At 41.7% G+C, this 22,564-nt stretch overlaps 1 protein-coding gene across 2 annotated transcripts in view; it reads left to right on the forward strand.

Annotated features, from left to right (window-relative positions):
- The window catches only part of CAMK1D (calcium/calmodulin dependent protein kinase ID), a 175,439-nt gene that overhangs the window by 121,916 nt on the left and 30,959 nt on the right, over positions 1 to 22,564 (forward strand). For both annotated transcript variants that reach the window (XM_083366329.1, XM_083366330.1), the window contains exon 4: positions 20,637 to 20,775. In XM_083366329.1, coding sequence (XP_083222455.1) covers positions 20,637 to 20,775 — 139 coding nt within the window. The remainder of the gene's footprint in view (positions 1 to 20,636; positions 20,776 to 22,564) is intronic.

The raw sequence follows: 22,564 nt of genomic DNA on the forward strand, positions 1-22,564 counted from the left end.
TTAAATCTAAATCCGGTTCCAGCTTTAACACTCGCTAAGACTGGTAAATATGCACCTTGAATAGATTTTGTAGGGTTTATATTATCACCTGTTGCTTGCGTGTACACTGACTGAGAGCTTCCGCACCGGAGACAAATTCCTTGTGTGTCCAATCACACTTGGCCAATAAAGATTATTCTGTTCTAAATGACAGCAGCACTTCATATTAGTTCAGGAACCGTGCTGTAGTTCCTTCTACCGCTAGCCATCTTAAGGAGGACCCCTTCCTCTGAGGGTCTATGACAGGGGTGTCAAACTCACAACGTCACGTGACATGTCGTGACGTATCGCGACTTTTTTGCCATTGCCGGCAATGGGGTGGGCACGGCTTCGCTAGGATGCATCCGGCCCGCGGGCCGAGAGTTTGACACCCCTGGTATGAGAACTCACTGCAGCCAACTCACCATGGCCCCCTCACCACAGCCGACTTGACACGGTCAACTTGGCGTGGTCAACTCACCACGAGGCAGCTCACCACAGCCAACTCAGCGTGGGACATTGCAGGACAAGAATAACGCCAGTAAGAAAGAAACGGTGGGACAGAACCATTAAATCAAGGGTGCAAAAGGAGGGGCAGACTGAAATGTGAATGGCAAAAATGTAAATAGTTTTTTAAAAATTTGTTTTAAATAATTACCCCGAATTGTTCAATTGTCCTGTGGCAAGTGGTCCCACTCTGTTCCAGTGAAGGAAAGCCCTTCTCTAAGTAAGTCTTTGCCTGGGACCATGGAGCGTAAATCAGGGATGCGGTGGCTCAGTGGGTTAGGACGCTGAGCCTGTCGATCAGAAGGTCGGCAGTTTGGCGGGTGGAATCCCGAGTGCCGCGTAGCAGAGTGAGCGCCTGTTACTCGTCCCAGCTTCTGCCAACCTAGCAGTTCGAAAGCACATAAAAACGCAAGTAGAAAAATAGGGACCACTCCAGTGGGGAGGTAACAGCGTTCCGTGCGCCTTTGGCATCTAGTCATGCCGGCCACATGACCACAGAGACGTCCTCGGACAAGCGCTGGCTCTTCGGCTTTGAAACGGAGATTAGCACCAGCCCCTAGAGTCTGAAACGACTAGCACGCATGTGCGGGGGAACCTTTACCTTTACCTATGGAGCGTAAATGTTGGAGCTATTTTGCCACACAAGCGAAAGCCACTTCTGATCATGGGTTTTCCAGGCTGACTACATGTCATTCTGAACCCTCATTTTCAAGTCTTGGAGTCCTTCTGGCAGCTGACAAGTAGGTGTTCATGCTCAAAGCAACTTCTCACAAGGAAGGAGAGGCTGCTTCATAGTGGGAGGGAGGGAAGAAGAAGCAGAGATGAAATGTGGTTGTGTCTGCAATCCTACGGCTGTGACTCACAGCAAGTGGGGGTAGCTGTGAAGACCATGTGGTTTTGGGTGTGTGTGGGGGGGGGCTTAAAGGAAAGCCCCAAATTTAGTTCCTACAGTATAACTCAGCAATTGCATAAAATACAGAGCGACAGTTTCTAGCCTGAAAATAAACTGACAAAACAAAGCTTGTCCTGCAGAAACTGTCATGTCTCTTGACTCTTCCAAGAAGGGTTGGAAGGGACCCTGGAAGAAATAATAATAATGATGATGATGATGATGATGATGATGATGATGATGATGATGTCCAAAAACATCAAGAAATTGCAGCTTCCTGCAATAACTCCAGCAAAGCTACAAAAAACTGCGCTACTCAGAACATCTTACATTTTAAGGAGATGCCAGGTTGATACCTAGGATGCTGGCAGCAACCCATGTCAACCGTCAGCACCAGTCAATTTGAGTGTTCAGTTGACTGAGTTTCATGTTTGATGAATAAAAGTTTTTAATAATAATAATAATAATAATAATAATAATAATAATAATAATAATAATAGTTGGAAGAGACCTTGGAGGTCATCTAGTCCAACCCTCTACTCAGGCAGCAAATCCTATACCAGTGGTGACAAACCTATGGAACCTATGGCAGAGCCCCCTCTGTGGGCACATGTGCCGTCGCCCCAATCCTAGGCCTTCAGCTGTGTTTTATAAAACCTTTTTGCTTTAGGCCTCTGCCGCCATGTGCAAAAAAAAAAAAGGTTTAATCCATCAATTTCAACTTCTCACAGGAAAAAAAAAAGATCAATTGGCCACATCCACCCAATGGGCCACGCCCACCCGGCACCAGACGATTCATAAGCGGGTTTTGGGTTGCAGTTTGGGCACTCGGTCTCTAAAAGGTTCGCCATTGCTGCCCTATACCATTTCAGGCAAATGGCTGTCCAATCTCTTCCCAAAGAGCTCCAGCGTTGGAGCATTCACAACTTCCGGAGGCAGGTTGTTCCACTGGTTAATTGTTCTCACAGTCAGGAAGTTTCTCCTTAGTTCCAGGTTGCTTCTCTCCTTGATTAGTCTCCATCCGTTGCGTCTTGTCTTACCTTCTGGTGTTTTGGAGAATAGGCTGATCCCCTCTTCTTTGTGACATCCCCTCAAATACTGGAAGACTGCTATCATGTCACCCCTAGCCCTCCTTTACATTAAACTAGACACACCCAATTTCTGTTCTCCATATGTTTTAGCCTCTAATCATCTTTGTTGCTCTTCTCTGCACCCTTTCCAGAGCCTTGACATCTTTTTTATATTGTGGTGACCAAACTGGAGGCAGTACTCCAGGTATGGTACCCATCAACCAGACAAGAAAGACACCCAGAAGCGCTAGTTCTATCTTTATTACAAGGTTACATTTAGTCTCAAAGTACATCCCTTTCCCTGCCCACTACACACACCAGCTTTACAATCCAAAAAACTACAGGTAGTCCTCAACATATGGCTGATTGCTTGGTGACCACAGATATTACCAACCTGAAAAAGGGGACTTGCAAAATAGACCCAAGGTTTTGATGGTCTTCAGGCCCTTTGGCAGCTGGGCCACATTTACAGCTGTTTGCAAGTTCTTGTGGTCACATGACTGTATTTTATGACACTTTTGCATTGAACTTCTCGTTCCCGGCAAAAACACAAACCCCATAGCAATGCATTGGCTTGCTTTATAACCGTTGCATTCGCCTTATAACCACCACATTCACTTAACAACTACCCCAAACAGGGCGTAAAATTAGGCTGCTTTGGGCCAACCCATTTTACAATTGTCATGACTTACAATGATAATGGGCAGGGTTCATTACAGTCATAACGTGAGGACTGCCTGTAAGAAGGGTCCCTTCTGAGATGTTTGCCATGCCCTTATTCCTTCTGCAGAAACAGACAAGCCAATTATCTGGCTGTTGTTTAGTTTGTGGCTCTTCCTCTTGTCTCCCAAACTCATTCACACATATCATTACAGTACCTTAGCCGAGATTAGCAGACAAACCTTTGGCCAATTCAGTCCTAGGCTGCGTCAACAGAGGAATAGTATAAAGATCACGTGAAGCGTTAGTACCACTTTATACTGCTTTGCTAGGACCACACTTGGAATACTACGTCCAATTTTGGTCTCCACGATACAAAAAAGAACTTGAGACTCTAGAAAGAGTGGCGAGAAGAACAACAAAGACATTTAGGGGACCAGAGGCTAAAACATATGAAGAACAGTTGCAGGAACTGGATATGTCTAGTTTGATTAAAAGTAGTAGGGGTGACAGTCTTCCAATATCTCAGGGGCTGCCAGAAAGAAGAGGGAGTCAAGCTATTCTCCAAAGCACCTGAAGGCAGGACAAGAAGCAACGGGTGGAAACTAATCGAGGAGAGAAGCAACCTAGAAATAAGGAGAAATTTCCTGACATTAAGAACAATTAATCAGTGGAACAACCTGCCTCCAGAAGTTTAAGAAGAGACTGGACAGCCACTTGTCTAGCATGGTCACCTTCTTGAGCAAGGAGTTGGACTAGATGACCTCCAGGGTCCCTTCCAATTCTGTTACTCTGTTATTTGCTTGCATTGCAATATGATGAGTTCAAAATATATCACCAGTTAGCTGGTGTACGTGATCAATGTCTCTAAAGTTCACGTCTCTGGAACGATGTCCCTCCAGCCTAGAGATTTCTAGGGGTCCCACTCCTGTGAGATGTAGAACTGTTAAAAAATCTGGTTGCTTTTCCAGGCCTTGAGTGGTTGGGACAAGAAGATTTCATTACATTTGTTCTGCCTCCCAAACAGCTCTCTGTTGGCCACACTGCTTTTTTTTTTAAACTTGCATCTCAATATGTGCTTTTTCTTTCTCTTTTTCATGGAAGCTGCTCAAGGCCGTTAAGAAGTCAGGCATCTTCTAAATTTGGATAAATAGATAAAAATGGGAGACATTTCATGGGATCCTGGCCATATATCTTACCTTCATCAGCTCCTTTTCCAGTGTGACTGTGTAAAACAGACATTGTATTCACCAGTTCCCAGGAAATTTCCATATCCAGACATTTTTCAAAGAGTCCTGTCTTTGGATTTACATAAAACAACACCCCTGCTAGACATTTCTGTATCCTTGAAGTAGTGACGAAGTTCAGGAGTTATTTATAATAAACTTTCAATAATTGGCTAAATCGACAGATTGTAGTAGTAGCTTTTGCTTCAGTTAACCGGCTGTTTCATCCTTGAATGTTTCTAGATTGTTTTTCTATTATTCCACTGACTCATTCTTCTTGGCCACATTTTTATTTGAATGTATAAATAAGCACGGTGGGGTTTATTGTGATGATTTTGTTTAAAGCATGTTTTTATTGTCCTCTTACAAACTGTTCTGGTCTCTTCTGGCAATAAAGTAAATTAAAGAAATTAAGTAAGTGAAATAAATATTAATAATTAAACAGCAGAGACCTAGATTTCTTTCTCTTGATGGCATCTCTTTTCGGGTGAACTGAAAGACACCCCCCCCCAACTAAGTTGCTCGAGAATATGGATCAAAAATTGTTTCGTTGTATTATGGACTCTTATCAATAAGCTTTCTAAGAATAAAGTTGCTGTTGTTATTGTTGTTGTTGTTTGTCACATAGATGGCCAGGAAAGATCAAGTCCACACATCAAGTTTCAATTAAACTGATTTTGTAAGATGAGCAGGTAGAGTTGGGAGGTGGAGTTAAATGAGTCATTAGCCTAGAGTCATTACATTCCCACAAACAATCCAGGTCCAATCCCTCTTGAATTCTGTTGACCCTTGCCTGGTGCCAATTTCGTGTTCAACTTTAGTTGACTAGATTCTTGTATATAGTCTTGAACAATAAATATTCTGTACTGCAACTTAACATATGATCCTGATTCCTTGCACACTGGTTAAGGTATATTGCTAAAAGCCTATGCACAGAAATCTTCTCAACTTATGATCAGCACCTGGGTTATAGTTAGATAAGGGTCTAGGGCAGGGGTCTTCAAACTTGGCCCTTTTATGACTTGTGGACTTCAACTCTCAGAATTCCTCATGCCTGGCTGAGGAATTCTGGGAGTTGAAGTCCACAAGTCATAAAAGGGCCAAGTTTGAAGACCCCTGGTCCATGGCAGTCAAGAAGGGTTGAATTATGTAGCTTGTGGCTACATAGGGATTCTAGGCTTATTCCCCTTTTCATTCCGCCCCCAGGTTCTACTGTTCCTTCTCCCACAGATATGAAGCTACAAAGGTACTATCCCTATATGGCATTGATAGCAACAGTTTTAGCGACACTACTTGGCATGAGATATATTGGTCGAGTCTTTATGTGAAGGGCACTGAGGTTGGATTGGGGCCAGGAGGCAGAGTGCCACAAAGCCGTCCGCCCACAAGCTCTTTGGAATGGCAGGAGAGAAAAGGGAAAGGCGGCCTCTTCAGCAATTCTAGGTACTTGCCAGAAATCAATCAACTCAGCTGCCAAATATAGATAATGTCGTGAGATCGCAGAAGTCCGTCGCTACCTCTGCAATGGTGCAGAGATCCTGCATGGAAGATTCCTTACTAGGCAATCACTAACAGCAACTGATTGCTCTTTTCTACAACTTCTGTAGATCATCGAAAGCTAGCTGATCCCAGAGGCCGCGCGTAGGATGTGACAGTTTCAGAGGTTGTGTCAGATCTGCCAACAACTTAAACCTCTAGATCAGACATGTCAAACTCGCGATGTCACGCGACGCCGCGCAACGTATCGAGACAGTTTTGCCATTGCTGGCAATGGGGTGGGTATGGCTTCTGGATGATGCGTCCGGCCCATGGGCCGGAAGTTTGACACCCCTGCTCTTGTTAGAAAGAATCCTTGGCTCCATTTGTTGAGGGAGGTATAGTTTTATTAGAATCATGTGTATTGCAGTATTGCAAAGCCAGATCCGAGAATCGCGCTGTCAACGCTGCTAACATCGAATGTTCTTGCTTTGACAAAAGGTGAAGAAGCAGCTATTTTACATTTCTTCTTGCATATCACTTTTGGAGTTAAAGTTAGATGAAGATGGGAGGGGGAAGGAAGAATATGCACGGGAGATTAGTTAGACATAACAACATAGTAGCAGAGCATTTTCAAGGTTGTATGTAACAAGAGGCGGGTGGGTTAAGCTAAGGAGGGAAAACATACCTAATTGGAGAATATGATTTATGACGGTTAAGTAAAGGAGGGAACTATGCCTTAATATTATTGTGCTCAGGGGAGGAGAATCCAGATTTCGGCTGTATTAAAGTATTGCCGATGTTATACTGTTCTATTGAAGACTTTTAAGGTAAACAATGCCTCAGAGTTCTTTGAAGAGTTCGTCAGTCAGAACTTTGACATGCACCAAAATCCATACGTTCTACTTTTTCCCTCCCTTAACTGTCTTTCATTGTCCACCCCAGAATAAACAATTAGGTTCAGGTAAGATGTTTTAATAACGGTCAGTCCAAGGACAGTTTGGTATGCAGTTCCCCACCTTCTTTCAGCCAGGTGACCTTGAGGCAGAGTCTCGAGGAGATACAGCACTTACTTTCATTTGCCCAAGCGTTCTCTCCTTCGTTCCGCCTCCCCACAATTCGTGTCAGTTGGTCACCGCATAGCAGCGAAGCCTCAGCAGGCATAAGGTGGTAGTTGGCCAGTTTCCTAAAAGCAGTGAACCCAATAATGCCTATGTAACCGTCTTTACTGTTCCACTTTGATTGATATTAGACCAAAGGAAATTGGTTTCGGAGGCTTCTTCATAAGAAGCAGAGATATTCTTTTCTGTGTTGAACAATTTCTGTATTTCAGTCTCTATTAATTCCATGTTATCTACAGAAGAGTTTCAGGCTCTAAGAAAAAAATTGGAGATCATGGAAAAACTTGATTAATTCTTCCACAGGTAGATGCTGAAAATGCTAGGAACGTCATGCCCCTGGAAAGGAATAAAATTGCTTTGGTGAAAACGATTAGAGTTTTCTTTATGGGGTTGACTTTATCTTCTCTGGTTTGCTTTTCTCTGACTGGGAGCTTTAGGCTTTTATAGGAAAAAAGGGAACAATTTTCTTCCTTTTCATCTCTCCCCCTGGGAGGATATAAGACTCAGAAATGCAAGATTTCTATTAGAAAATGTCTTCAATAAATCCAATTTCTCTCTCTTTTTTTGTACCATAACCATCTCTTCCTAGCAATTGTTAATGGATTTAGTTCTACTCAAATAGCATGTTAAAGATAAATGTTAAAGGGAATGAACAGAACAGCTCCAGCTGGCATTTTCTCAGAACTTTCCTAATAAGTAGAACATAGAACAGGGGTCTTCAAACTTGGCCCTTTTATGACTCGTGGACTTCAACTCCCAGAATTCCTCAGCCAGGCATGCTGGCTGAGGAATTCTGGGAGTTGAAGTCCACGAGTCATAAAAGGGCCAAGTTTGAAGACCCCGGACATAGAACATATAATAATACGATTGGAAGAGACCTTGGTGGTCTTTTAGTCCAACCCCCTGTTCAAACAGGAGACTATACCATTCCGGACAAGTGACTGTCCAGTCTCTTCTTTAAAACCTCCCCGTGGTGGAGCACCCACAACTTCTGGAGGCAAGCTCTTCCACTGATTAATTGTTTTAACCATCAGGAAATTCTCTATTGCTACGGTCACAATCTCAATTGCTCAGCCTGCTGACTGGGGGATTCTGGGAGTTGAAGTCCACATGTCTGAAGTTCCCATCGTAGAGAAACATTGATCTGGATAACCAACCTGTCATATGCTTTTCATATTCACCTGTGCTTCTAGATATCTGATCATCATAAGTGTTGTGTAGTGGATTCTTGAGAAGCAGGAGGCGAGACGAGAGGGTTCAGACAGGAACATTGCTTTATTGTAGAACAGGAACAGAACTGAGAACAGAGGCTTCTGCGCAGCTACTTATACGGTTGGCCACTAGGTGGCAGCCAATAGGTTTGAAGGTACCTATTCCCGCCCCAGAACCAACCAGTGATGGTCCTGGAGACTGCATGTCTGGGCAGCCAGCGACTGTTACACAGACACCCTGATTAAGCAATCTCAAGCAGTATTCAAAGACAGGTGAAAACTGTTCAAGTAAAAGGCCCAATACATTACAATAAGAGTCTCATTAATATTGAAATTCGAAACAATTAAAAGCCCGCCCACCCACCCCCACCCTTTCCCCCCCACCCCCACCCTTTCCCCCCCCTTTAAAGCCATTTTCTTTTAAGAGCTGAACAGAACTTTTGCTGATCTTTAAGAGTAAACTCAGGAGACAACAATAGACTCATAGCTCCTCCTATGGGACATTTCACAGAACTACAAAAGAATGTTTGTTTTCAAAGCAACTGTAAGTGAAAGACAAAAAAAAAATCGGAGCAGAAAAAACATTTGGTAGTAATAGCAACAAGTATAATAGCTTTATACTTACATGCATTCTTCTTTGATATCTTCAGCTTTGGGGGATACATTTTATTTTCTTATCCTAAAATGACATTCTCCAATAGCATCTTCAAGGGAATGGATCTTGACCCCTCTTTAGTGTGAATTAACATTATTTGCATATGCACTGTACACTCCAATATTAAATTTTTATAGTATGAACAAGGATAGAAACACTCATATTATACCCACAATGGAGGAATGGTTGGTAAAGATGATGGGACTTGTTGAGGACAATTAACCAGTGGAACAGCCTGCCACCAGAAGTTCTGGGTGTTCTATCACTGGAAGCTTTTAGGAAGAGACTGGACAGCCATTTATCTGGAATGGTATAGAGCAGGGGTAGGCAACCTTGGCTCTTTTATGACTCGTGGACTTCAACTCCCAGAATTCCTGAGCTCAGAAATTCTAGGAGTTGAAGTCCACGAGTCATAAAAGAGCCAAGGTTGCCTATCCCTGGATAGAGTCTCCTGCTTGAACAGGGGGGGGGGGTGTTGGACTAGAAGACCTCCAAGGTCCTATTCTGATTCAAAGATGGCTAAATTAACCTTTTTGACCAGGGAAAAGACCATTATCTATGTTTATGGCTGATTGGAAACCGCTTATGGGCTTTTTACATGGAACAAACAAAATTATGATTTTTCGTTTTGATTATTAGACAGGGTAGATTACAGAAAGAAGAGAGTTATGTCGAGAAACTTTCTACTTGCTCTAAATGTCAGTAGTTATTTCTTTGTATCATTTTTTTCTTTCTTTTCTATTTTTCCTCCTGTTCCATTTTTCTACTTTTAGCTTTCTCTTTGATTGAAACATTTTAAAATGAAATTATATATGAAAAAAAAGATAAGGGGCAGAACTCATATTCAAGCTGTGATTTTTTATTATTATTTTTTTTTACTATGTGAGAAGTAGCTCCTACAATTACTGACCTCCACATCAAAGACTGGATTGTAATAAAATTTACTAATGGGGTGGATAATATGTACAGATTACAATCTACTTGCCTTATCATAACAATTTTGGATGTTGGTCTTTCTGTGTTTAATTAAGGGCTGACCACAACATCTGTTCTTTTTATATACAGTAAGGCTATATGTCATGAGTCCTAACTATAATTTCTTTTGTGCCATTAAACAATACATAATTCCTTCCAAGGTAGGAAGTACCTTTGCAGGACAGTTAGTCCTCGACTTAAGACGATTCATTTAGTGACCATTCAAAGTTACGGCGTCATTGCAAAATTATGACCATTTTTCACACTGACGTCCTGTTGCAGCATCCCCAGGGTCACGTGATCAGAATTCAGATGTTTGGCCACTGACTCATATTTATGACGTTTGCAGTGTCCCGGTGATCCCCTTTTGCGACCTTCTGGCAAGCAAAGTCAAGGGGGCATCCGGATTCATTTAACAATGGTGTTACTAATCTAGGTCATTAAACGGAGCGAAATTCACTTAACAAACATCTCACTTAAGAACAGAAATTTTCGGCTCAATTTGGTGGTAAGTCAAGGACTACCTGTACTAATAGTGTGGATGATACAGGTTTCAAATGACTTATAACAATTTTTGGATAGTGGTCTTTCTGTACTTAATCAAGAGCCGACCACAAAATCTGTTGTTTTCATATATAATGCCTTACCTCACAAGCGCTAAATCCGTAAATCTATTTTTCCATGCCATTAAACAGTACATAATTCATTCCACGGTAGCAAGCATCTTTGCAGTATTTTATCCATTACGGTTCGTAATGCAATGCTGAGAAGAAAAAAAACAAATGAACAAATAAATAAAAAAAACAACAGCCAGATTTTCATGAAAGGCAATCAAGCCAGCAAATGGCTCCTTGATATTTTAGATTTGTTAAAGAGGTTGGAGCAAATGTTTTAAACAAATGGGGCTTTTGCGTATTTGTAGGTGTATCATGTAGGAGCATGGGACATTTTGTTAATTATTTTCGAAGCATTTGTGGAGGTTGCCTGCAAAGTCACACATTTGCAAGCATTTGTACCTCAGGGTACAATCTCTGCAGGAATCCATTCGTACGAGCCACTATTGGCATCAGTAAATATTCTCATAGTACAGGTAGTCCTCGGCTTACGACCACAATTGGGGTCAGAATTTCCATCGCTAAGCAAGGTGGCTGTTAAGTAGAATCTCGCTCAATTTTGCAACTTCCCCCCCCCCATGTTTATGTTAAAGCAAATCTAGCTTGCCCTACGGACTTTGCCAGCTGGAAGGCTTGCAAATTACCCTGGGATGCTGCAGCCATGATAAATACGTGTTGGTAGCCAAGCACCTTTATTGTGAACATGTGACCATAGGGAATGCAGCAACGGTCGTAAGTGCGAGGACCAGCCATCGTTCCCTTTTCCCAGTTCCATCCTAATTTTGAACAGTCACTAAACAAATGGTTGTAAGTCGAGAACAATGGACGTGTTCCATGCTACAACTTGATACAGGAAGTCCTCGCCTTGCCACCACAGTCCAGCCCCAAAATTGATGTTGCTAAGTGAGACGTTTGTTAATTGAGTTTTGCCCCATTTTATGACTTTTCTCACCACATTTGTGTTGTTGTTGTTTTTTATCCCATTTATATCCCGCCCTTCTCTGAAGACTCAGGGCGTATCATTGATCAACTGAAATGTATTTGTTAAATCTGTCTAATTAATTAATAGGGTTTTTACAGCTTGGGATGCAGCGCTACATCGAAGAAATAAATCCCATATAAATAGAAGGGGGATGTAAAAACGATGTGGAGACTCTGGAAAGAGTACAGAGAAGAACAACAAAGATGATCAGGGGACTGGAGGCTAAAACATATCAGGAACCGTTGCTGGAATTGGGTATGTCTACTTTAATGAAGAGAAGGATGAGGGGTGACATGATAGTAGTGTTCCAATATCTCAGGGGCTGCCCCAAAGAAGAGGGAGTCAAGCTGTTCTCCAAAGCACCTGAAGGCAGGATGAGAAGCAACGGGTGGAAACTAATCAAGGAGAGAAGCAACCTAGAACTAAGGAGAAATTTCCTGACAGTTAGAACAATTAACCAGTGGAACAACCTGCCTCCAGAAGTGGTGAATGGTCCAACATTGGAAGTTTATAAGAATATACTGGACAGCCATTTGTCCTAAATGGCATAGGGTTTCCTGCCTGAGCAGGGGATTGGACTAGATAACCTCCAAGGTCCCTTCCAACTTTATGATTATGATTATGATTTGTGGCTTCATAAAGAATCTCCTCTAACTTTATTAAATTGCAATATTTTCTGAGGAACCAGGGGACATTTGTAAACAGCCAGCACACCATGAGCTTCAATCTCTATACAGCCAGTCCTTGACTTACAAGTCTCTTTTTCCAGTTCCATTGTAATTTTGAACAGTCACTAAACAAATGGTTGTAAATCGAGAACAATGGACATGTTCATCCTATAACTTGATACAGGTAGTTCCCGTCTTAAGACCACAGTTGAGCCCCAAAATTTATGTTGTTAAGTGAGTTTTGCCCTATTTTATGACCTTTCTTGCCACAGTTCCTAAGTGAATCACATGTTTTTAAGTGAAACTGGATCCCCCATTGACTTTGCTTCTCAGAAGTTCGCAAAAGGGGATCACCTGACCCCAGGACACAGCAACCCTCATAAATATGAGTCAGTTGCCAAGCTGACTGAATTTTGATCACCTAGCCACGGGGACGCTGCGACGGTCATAAGTGTGGAAAACGGTCATAAGTCATTTTTGTCAGTGCCGTTGTAACTTCAAACAGTCACTCAATGAGTTGTTGTAAGTCAAGGACTTCCTGTATTAGCAAGTAAGAAAAAAGAGCCTCATAAACCATCAAGTTGCATTTTAGCAAAACAAAACAAAAAAGAAATTAGTTAAATGGGGACACTAAGCATGAAAAACAGGTGCTTAGGCTTTGTAATCATGCAAATATTTCTAAGATAAACTTCTCAAAACATGTTTGAATGGAACCTTAAATCATTTGAAATATATATATATATATTTGCATGTAAATCAACAGTGGGTAATTTCTGTTTTCCTAACTGTTTTGAAATGAACTCTGAACTGAGCATTGAAAAACCAGTGCAATAAATGGAAACACTTCTTACATTTTCTCTAGACTTTTCAGCCCTCGACTAAGCTTTTGCTGGCCCATAAAAACTGGATCGATGACACGTTTAATGCTCCAAGGGGAGTAACAGAGAAAGCAGCCCACCAACACTTAAAACTAATTAATCCTTTACTTTGAAGCAACAGCAGAACGTGGATTAATTGGGTCCTACCAACTAGGACAGCATAAAGATGAGGGCAGAAGTAGACAGCCATTTTAATCATGGTCTTTAAATGCTTCTAGGCTTCTATGTTGTCTAGAAGACCGTAGGTGACTGTCCAGTCTCTTCTTAAAAACTTCCAGTGTTGGAGCATTCACAGCTTCTGAAGGCAGGTTGTTCCGCTGGTTAATTGTCCTCAATGTCAGGAAGTTTCTCCTTCATTCTAGGTAGCTTCTCTCCTTGATTAGTTTCCATCCGTTGTTTCTTGTCCTGCCCTCTGGTGCTTTGGAGTATAGATCGAACCCCCCCCCTCTTCTTTGTGGCAGCCCCTCAAATACTGGAATGTTGCTATCATGTCCCCCCTAGTCCTTTTCCTAGACTAGCCAAACTCAAATCCTGCAACTGTTCTTTGTGTGTTTTAGTCTCCAGGCCTTTAATCGCCTAAGTTGCTTTCTCTGCACTTTTTTCCAAAGTCTCGACATCTTTTTTTTTTGTAACATGGTGACCAAAATACTGAATGCAGTATTCCAGGTGTGACCTTACTAAAGCTTTGGATCCTATGCTGGGTTTATACAACCGAGGATTGTATTCGCTTTTATTTTTGTTCCAAAAAGTTTTTAAAACGTTAACTCGGTTACAATGAAATAAATGCCTTTGCTCCAGTTTAGTTTGGAAATTGTACAGCCAGTGCGTAGAGCAGGGCCCTCCTTTACATAGTAAAAGAGCTTTGCGTAACTATTATGATGGTTTCTGAGCGCCAGTTTGTTCTCACGTGCGCTAAAAGTAGTTTTTGAAATGGCTTTGAATTTGAAAATGCAGTGAATCTTTTTCCCTTGGCAGACTACAGAAGCAGCTTTGTTATGCCGTCTTTTTCGGACAGAGGGCAAAGGAGGAGGGAAATAAATATGTGTTGGCCAGCTTTCCACCATTTTACTACAAAAAAACCCTTTGTCTCATGGTAGTTTATGGACATTTATTTATTTTTATTTTATTTTAATTCCATTTATATCCCGCCCTTCTCCGAAGACTCAGGGCGGCTTACAAGCTTAGCAGTAGCCTTCATTCTATGTATATGCCTGCTTGTTAGGGCTTTCACACACACCCCAAGCGGCATTATTACAAAGTCAGCTTAATTGCCCCCAACAATCTGGGTCCTCATTTTACCTACCTGGGAAGGATGGAAGGCTGAGTCAACCTTGAGCCTGGTGGGACTCGAACCTGCACTAATTGCAGGCAGCTGGTGTTACTTAAGGAGGCATTAGCCCACTGCTCCACCAAGGCTCTTTTAATACATAAATGACATAAATGAATTGTGCCATATTGTTGTATCAACCAGGGAAAAATGACCCAAGGCCAATATTTATAGTATGGAAAGGAAGCGTAGCTGCTTTTTGTTCCTTTTTAACTGTGTCACAGAGAAAATGAAGCCGCAAGAATTGTGATTGGAAGTATATACAGAGAGGACGGGCTAACAATTTAAAACAGTTTAAAAATTCTTAAAATTCTTTTGGTCTGTTTCGCAAGGCGCTGGAAACTAATACTGCTGTATTTTTGCTGGAATTGGGTATGTCTAGTTTAATGAAGAGAAGGACTAGGGTGGACATGATAGCAGTCTTCCAATATTTGAGGGGCTGCCACCAAGAAGAAGGGGTCAACCTATTCTCCAAAGCGCCTGAAGGCAGGACAAGAAGCAACAGATGGAAACTAACCAAAGAGAGAAGCAACCTAGAACTAAGGAGAAATTTCCTGACGGTTAGAACAACTAACCAGCAGAACAACCTGCCTCCAGAAGCGGTGAATGCTGCAACACTGGAAGTTTTTAAGAAGAGACTGGACAGCCATTTGTCTGAAAGGGTATAGGGTTTCCTGCCTGAACAAGGAGTTGGACTAGAAGACCTCCAAGGTCCCTTCCAACTGTTATTCTGTTCTGCTGTATTATATTAGTCCGCATTTAGCTAGGCAGGACAATATTTGTATATGTGTTAGTCTTTTTTTCATTTCTTTTTTTAAATACACTTTTTAAAAGCTTCTTTGTTATGCTTTTTTATTCTTTTGTCTTTTTTTTTTAAAAAAAGATCAGAAATGAGGAGGTCATAAGCCACCTGGGAAAGCCAAGGGAAATCATCAAAACAATTTAAAAAATGAAAGTTAGAATATTTTGGACACGTGATGTGACACCCAGAAAAATATGGCATACCGTATTTTCCCGTGCAAACACCCTGTTCAAAAAATCAGGTGCGTCTTATACAAGAGCAGCGTCTTATACACAGAAAAATAATGGTAACCTCCTCAGCCCAAGGCATGCCTGCGTGGGTTGCAATGCCACCTGCTGCAGGTGTCAAGCCCCTATGGGCTTGCCACTAACGGCAGTGGGGAGGGGGCAAGATCGTCGGCCAGCCGAACTTCTGGATTTACCAGCCAAACAGCTGATCGGCACGGAGAAACTCACATGCCAGAGCGTCTTATACAAGGGTGCGTCTTACAGATGGAAAAATACGGTAGTCCATTTAATCCTCCAGGGATTGAAGGCAAACAAGGTCCAGGCAGAAGAAGAACATCATGGCTTCAAAATCTAAGGGACTCAGCAGTACTTTTTCATGCGGCTGCTGATAAAAACAGGATTGCCAACACGATCATCAACATCCGATAACGGATATAGAAGAAGAAGAAGAAGAAGGAGAAGAAGAAGAAGAAGAAGAAGAAGAAGAAGAAGAAGAAGAAGAAGAAGAAGAAGAAGAAGAAGAAGAAGAAGAAGAAGAAGAAGAAGAAGAAATATTTTGGTGTTTCGTATTTTAATTTTCTTTGAATAAAACAAAATATCATACAGGAGATTGTAAGTTTCCATCATTTTAGAGAAGGGGGAAAAAACAGACTACTGAATTCTATATTTCTTGAGATCTTTCTAAATCTGGCCCAGTCAATGTTGTGGCAGGTGCTAAGCCAAATCTGTTCATCTGAGTCAAGAATGAGCAGAGGAGGGGGGCCAGGTAATGTGTGAACAGGAGGTGAGGAACACAGCAGGTATAGAGAGAACAGATGCTTCATTAGACACGGCAGCCAAAAATCAGGATCTTCGAAAGATGCAGCCGAGGTGAGAAGAAATTGCAAGGGTCGTGCAACTGTGCACTTTTCTACATGGAAAGAGTAAGGAAAAGAGCGAAGAGGTGGCAAAATAGAAGCTGTTCAGAGACATAGAGGTGGAGGTGAAGAAGATAGGCAGACATTGTTACTAAAATAAGAGCTTACCCCGGGAAAACAGGAAAGCGTGAGAAAGAAACTCAAGGTTACCTTATCTTAGATCTCTTGGTTATAAGTGGGAAAAACAGAATGGCAGAATAACAGAGTTGGAAGACACCTTGGAGGTCTTCAAGTCCAGCCCTCTTCTCAAGTAGGGGACCCTAGACCTAGACAAATGATTGTCCAGTCTCTCCTTAAAAGAGAAGCTCAGTCAGTGTCAGGCGTGAAAGACCAGGTCCAAAAGAGAAGCTAAACTAATTTATTGCTAAAGAACGTACTGTAGGCACAGGAGTCTTCTCAATTAGCGATCAGCACTTGCTAGGATTAGACAAGAGTCATCAGAATTCAAGGAGGGTTGGATTTAGTTCACTTGTGGCGACGTAGAGACTCTAGGCTGATGCCTCTTTTAACTCCACCACCACCCCAGGTTCCCCCACTCCTTCTCCTACAGTCAGGCTTTTCAAGATGCTGCTATTACAGGTAGACCTGAACTTATGACTCTTCATTAAATGACCGTTCAAAGTTACAACGGTGCTGAAAAAAGGGACTTACAATTGGTTCTTGCATTCATGGCCATCAAAGCCTTCCCCATGGCCATATGATTAAAATCCAGGCATTGGACAACCAGAAGAGTTCGTTCTTTGTAGAAGGCACCCAACATAATCTTGCATTCCCACAAACAGTTGGATCCAGAGTTTATTTAGTGACTCAGCACTCAATGGAGCCCTTGCTCTTTCAGGTTTAAATCTAAACTTCTCCAAACTTCAACAATATATTATCTGTCGTGCAAAAGGAAGCTAATTTTCATCTTGTTCCTTCCAAAACATTTGGCAGTTAAACATCAACAGACCATCTTCTGAGAATTTTTAACTAAGATTTATTTTCCTTCTGACACTCTTCTGGCTTAAATTTTGACTAACTGCCATGTTGGCTCCTTTAGTTTGCCATAGGAATTTGCTCTTGTCTATACAGTGAAAGCAAACTGTCTTGTATAGGGGTTCCTGGTAATGTATTATTATCCTATAATGATTATTTTTTTAATAGCAAGTTTCAGCATGTTATTTTCATATGCCAAGCCACATAGTTTGCAGAACATTTATGCAACAAACAATGGATGTTTAATATCCTTTTTTTTTCAAATAAGGGGAGCATTAGGTAATCTGTTTGGGCTGTTAAATTTCTTCACCTGGCAGTTTTATAGCTTCACAAGGTGAATAAGGTCCCTTGCTCCCTTTAGTGTCTGGGAGACACTTGTATAAATCCTTAGTATGTTATTTGCGTAAACCATGGGTAGGCAACCTTGGCTCTTTTATGACTTGTGGACTTCAACTCCCAGAATTCCTGAGGCAGCATGGGGGAACTATGGCCCCCTCATTACTCATGAACTTCAACTCCCAGAATTCCTGAGCCAGCATGGCTCAGCATGGAAACCTCTCCCTTTCTCCTCAGCATGGCTGGCTCAGGAATTCTGGGAGTTGAAGTCCACAAGTCATAAAAGAACCAAGGTTGCCTACCCCTGGTTTAAACCCTTTGTACAGTTATTTCTGATAGACAAATGGGATGTGATGCATGTTATGCCAATTGAGTAACAGGACTTCTGCATGTTATGGTTCCTTTGGCAACCTTGGCCACTAAGGAGTAACTGCTCACAATATTTATTGAATTGACCATGAACACCTCTATATACCAAAATACTCTAGTCAAATGTGAGGCCATTTGTCCAACAGCTACAGCTGTACAATCAGAATAGAGCAGGAAGGGACCTTGGAGGCCTTCTAGTCCAGCCCCCTGCTCAAGCAGGAGATCCTATACCATTTAGGACACATGGCTATCCAATCTCTTCTTTAAAACCTCCAGTGATGGAGCATCCACAACTTCTGAGGGCAAGTCATTCCTCTAGTTAATTGTTCTCACTGTCAGGAAGTTTCTCCTTAATTCCAGGTTGCTTCTCTCCTTGATTAGTTTCCATCCATTGTTTCTTGTCCTGCCTTCTGGTGTTTTGGAAAATAAGTTGATCCCCTCTTCTGGCTCCTCTTCTTTGTGGCAGCCCCTCAAATACTGGAAGACCTGCTATCATGTCACCCCTAGTCCTTCTTTTCTCTAGCCTGGCCTTACCCAATTCCTGCAACCGCTCTTCATATCTTTTAGTCTCCAGGCCATTAATCATCCTAGTTGCTCTTCTCTGCACTTTTTCCAAAGCCTCAACATCTTTTTTGTAATGTGGTGACCAAAACTGGATTCGGTATTCCAGGTGTGGTCTTCCTAAGGCAGACATGTCAAACACAAGGCCTGGGGGCCGGATCCGGCCCGTGAAGTGGTTTCATGTGGCCCGCGAAGCCATCCTGGAAACAGTGAGGGAATGGCCCTCACTGTCTTGGCCCTGGCCCAGAGACCCTCCTTCTGCCAGAGACCCTCAGATCTGTCCCACTCCTGCCCAGGACCCCATAGGCACCCTTGATGCGAACGATGTAGAGCTGGCCACACCCACCCAGTAGGCCATACGCACTAGCCACGCCCACCCAGTAGGCCACGCCCACCCTGGACATACCCACCCGGCCCCCTGAGGGCAACCGCAATGCTGATGCGTCCCTCAATGAAATTGAGTTTGACACCCCTGTCCTAAGGTTTTGTAATGTGTTACTAATATACTTCACGTGATTTTGATTTTATGTCTCTGTTTATACAACCAACCAAGCTTGACCAACATTCAGTCATGCAACAGGACAATGATCTGTTTCCATACCACCTTATGCCAGATTTGGTGGTAAGACCAAATTTAGCATAACGTGGATATTACTAGGTATATGGAAACTCAAAAGGGGCTTTTTCAGAAGGCAACTGTGCTGTTTTTTTCAAGAAGGAAAAAAAAGTCCAGTTGCCTTCTGAAAAAGCACTCTGCGATTCCTGGATGACTGGAAATCTTAGATATTTAAGCATGTGGAGGTTATTTCATTCTGATTCATAAAATCCCATTGCTGAAGGATCTGTGGTGAATCGAGTAAAGATGTCACTCATTTTTCTCCACTATACAGATCAATGCCTTCTATAACTGTATCTATTAGTTATAATCATGTATACAATTGTTTTATGCCAGTGTTTCTCAGACATGGCAACTTTAAGATGTCTGCATTTCAACTCCCGGAATTGCCCAGTCAGCATTCCATGGATTATTATAGTCTCCATACCTGGGAAAGTTTAAAGGGTGCAGGAAAGAAAATGCTATTAGACTTATAGTTATAACTGATAAATAAATCCTCTTAGAGAATGCAACCACAAAGAAGTGTTTAACCCAATAATGCAAGGCTAAGATAATGCTAACAAAGTAAATTTGTTGGTTCGGGTTGTTGATTAGGAATTTTAATAAAGTATCTGATAAATGCACACGCTGTCTACAAATTCAGAAGAAGCAGAAGACCTTCAAGATTTAATCTACTGTAAACGAAAGAGCCTGCTAACATTTTGCAAGACTGGCTTCCCTGTAAGGAATTAAGGGAAACCATCATGCAAATGGTCATTTCATAATTGTCGATCACATGCAGCTTGCATTCTGTTTTATCCTGTGTTATAGGTGGGCATTGCATACAAAATGAAAAAAAAAGTCTTTGGCAATAACTACTCAAGCTAAAGGACATGTTAATTCTGGAAGGCTGGAATGGCACATTTAGGATAAATTCCTTTCTCCCTTTCATCAAATGATAGAATCTGAGAAGAAAAGTGAACAGATTATTGACTACCTGAAATTTATTTTAAGATTTGTCACGCTTTTTCTGGGTGTTCTTAGAGGAATTCATGAACGAATTCCAGCGATTCAATAGTTACAAGAATTATGGTAAGGTTCAGAAGAGACATTTCCTTAAAAACGCCCTTCACATTTTGGAATTGGATTGGAATATTTTAAAAAATGTTATTTCCCCCCCGACACACACACACACACACACAAGAAAGTGACCTTGATATTTTACATGGATTTCAGATTCTAATTAGCAAAAGCAACAGGCAATTTGGACTTTTCTAAGAAACAAAAATAACTTTGGGGTACAAAGCACAGGGCCCCCAGGAACTGCTCTTCTTACCCCCTTGAAACCTATTTGAAGCAAACATACAGAAATAAATGTGATCAGGCTTTAACTGAAAGACGGATATTTTTCCCCCTTTGCGTGTTATAATTCCATTGCATGCATTCAAAATGAGAAAGATACAGAGATTTGATTCCTTTCAATCAGACTGCTTTGGGGGGGAGGGTTTCCCCCGCTTCTAATTGGTCATCTAATGATGAGGTCTGTTAATCTTTCTGTATCTCGTGATGTTTTTCAGAGTGTCTGGAGGTGAGCTCTTTGACCGCATCGTGGAGAAAGGATTTTATACTGAAAAGGATGCAAGTACTCTGATACGACAAGTCTTGGACGCTGTCTACTATCTTCACCAGATGGGCATTGTTCACAGAGATCTCAAGGTATTTAAAATTTAATAGCAGCATGGATATATCTCGGAAGAGCCTTGGTGATCCTTGAGCTTGGTTGTTTACTAGGTAACATTATCAGTGCTAGTTGGGTAATGAAACATCTGCAAAAAAACCCCACCAAGCTCAGAGACACCATAGATCATCATCATCTCCTCCTCCTCCTCCTCCTCCTCCTCCTCCTCCTCCTCGCAAACCCCACTCCCTTCTGGCACTGATGATGTTGTTACCTAGTTGGATAATGAAACATCTGCAAGAAAAACACCAAGCTCAGAGTACACCAAGGACCCTTCATTTCAACCCTGAGCTACAATTATTCTCCTTTATTGCTAACCGGGAGATTGTGAGTTCTAGTCCCATCTTGGTCACAGAACCAGCTGGATGATCTTGGACCGGTCACCCTGTCTCAGCCCAAGGAACCAAGCAATGGCAAACCACTTCTGAAATCTTGCGGAGATTAGTCCAGGCCAGGGGTAGGCAACCTTGGCTCTTTTATGACTCGTGGACTTCAACTCCCAGAATTCCTGAGCCAGCATGGCTCAACTTGGAAACCTCTCACTTTTCCCTCAGCATGGCTGGCTCCAGGAATTCTGGGAATTGAAGTCCATGAGTCATAAAAGAGCCAAGGTTGCCTACCCCTGGTCCAGGCAGTTGCCGGTTATCAACACTGACTCAAAGGCACACACCCAAACAAGACAGATGTGACATGAGCTTTCTCCAATCTAGAAAACAACCACTAGAAAAAAGTTCTAGAACTCTGCGTAAATCAAATAAATAAATAAATAAATAAATAAATAAATAAATAAATAAATAAATATTTGTAATAGCATCTGTATGGCTAACAGTTGCCATCTACTCTAAAGAGCCTTGTAGTCTTGACTAAATGATGATGTTGTTGTTGATGATGATGATGATGATGATGATGATGATGATGATGATGATGATGATGATGTTTTTAGGAAAAACATCATAACCTTTCAATTTGTCCATCCTCCATCTTGTCCTCCTATAATAACTTACATGCAACTGTAGTTATCAAAAGTTTAGAGCCTTGGTGTGAAAGCAAGACTTTTTTTAAAAAAAACTCCCTTTTATTTGTTTGTTTTTTGAGGATGAAAGATAATAGCGGATAAATTATTACTTGTCCAGTCAGCTTGGTCAATAATTGCTTTTGCTAAGTCAGCCGATAAGAGTATAAAGCCAAACCAGGAGGGTTAGAAGTATCACCTTTTGCTAAGTCAATCTTCTGCTGAAGCAACAGGATTTGCAGGAAATTGCTTATAAGAATTATCCTTTATGCAGAAGAACAGGCTCAAGTAACTGTCAATGCGTGGCTAAGCTGCTGATCCTGTTGCACTTCAGTGGAAGGAATTCCTTGACACTGCTTCTTTAAACAAATTAATCTTATTAGCAATACATAGCAATATATGCCAGGGAGTAATATGAAAGGTGCCTTTAAAAAAAGAGCTGTGGAAGGGGATTAATTTATATATGACTTGGAGTTTACATTGATGGAAATAACTCCAATAAATCTCAGAATTCCACAGAGAGGAATTGATCAGCTTGATTTTGGGACCAAGGAATACAGTGATATTAAGTCATCCGGTCCATTTTTTCTCTATTTCCTGGAATCCCCTGTCTGGAACATGTGTTTGTAAAAGGAACATATTAAATTATGATAGGATTTGTAGAAACATCTTGGCAAGCCTGTTTCCAAAGTTACTGAAAATATTCTCTCTTTCTCTCTCTCTCTTTTTCTCTCTTTCTCTCTCTCTCTTGTTCA

This window comes from Vipera ursinii, assembly GCF_947247035.1.
Source record: "Vipera ursinii genome assembly, chromosome: 6".
NCBI lineage: Eukaryota > Metazoa > Chordata > Lepidosauria > Squamata > Viperidae > Vipera > Vipera ursinii.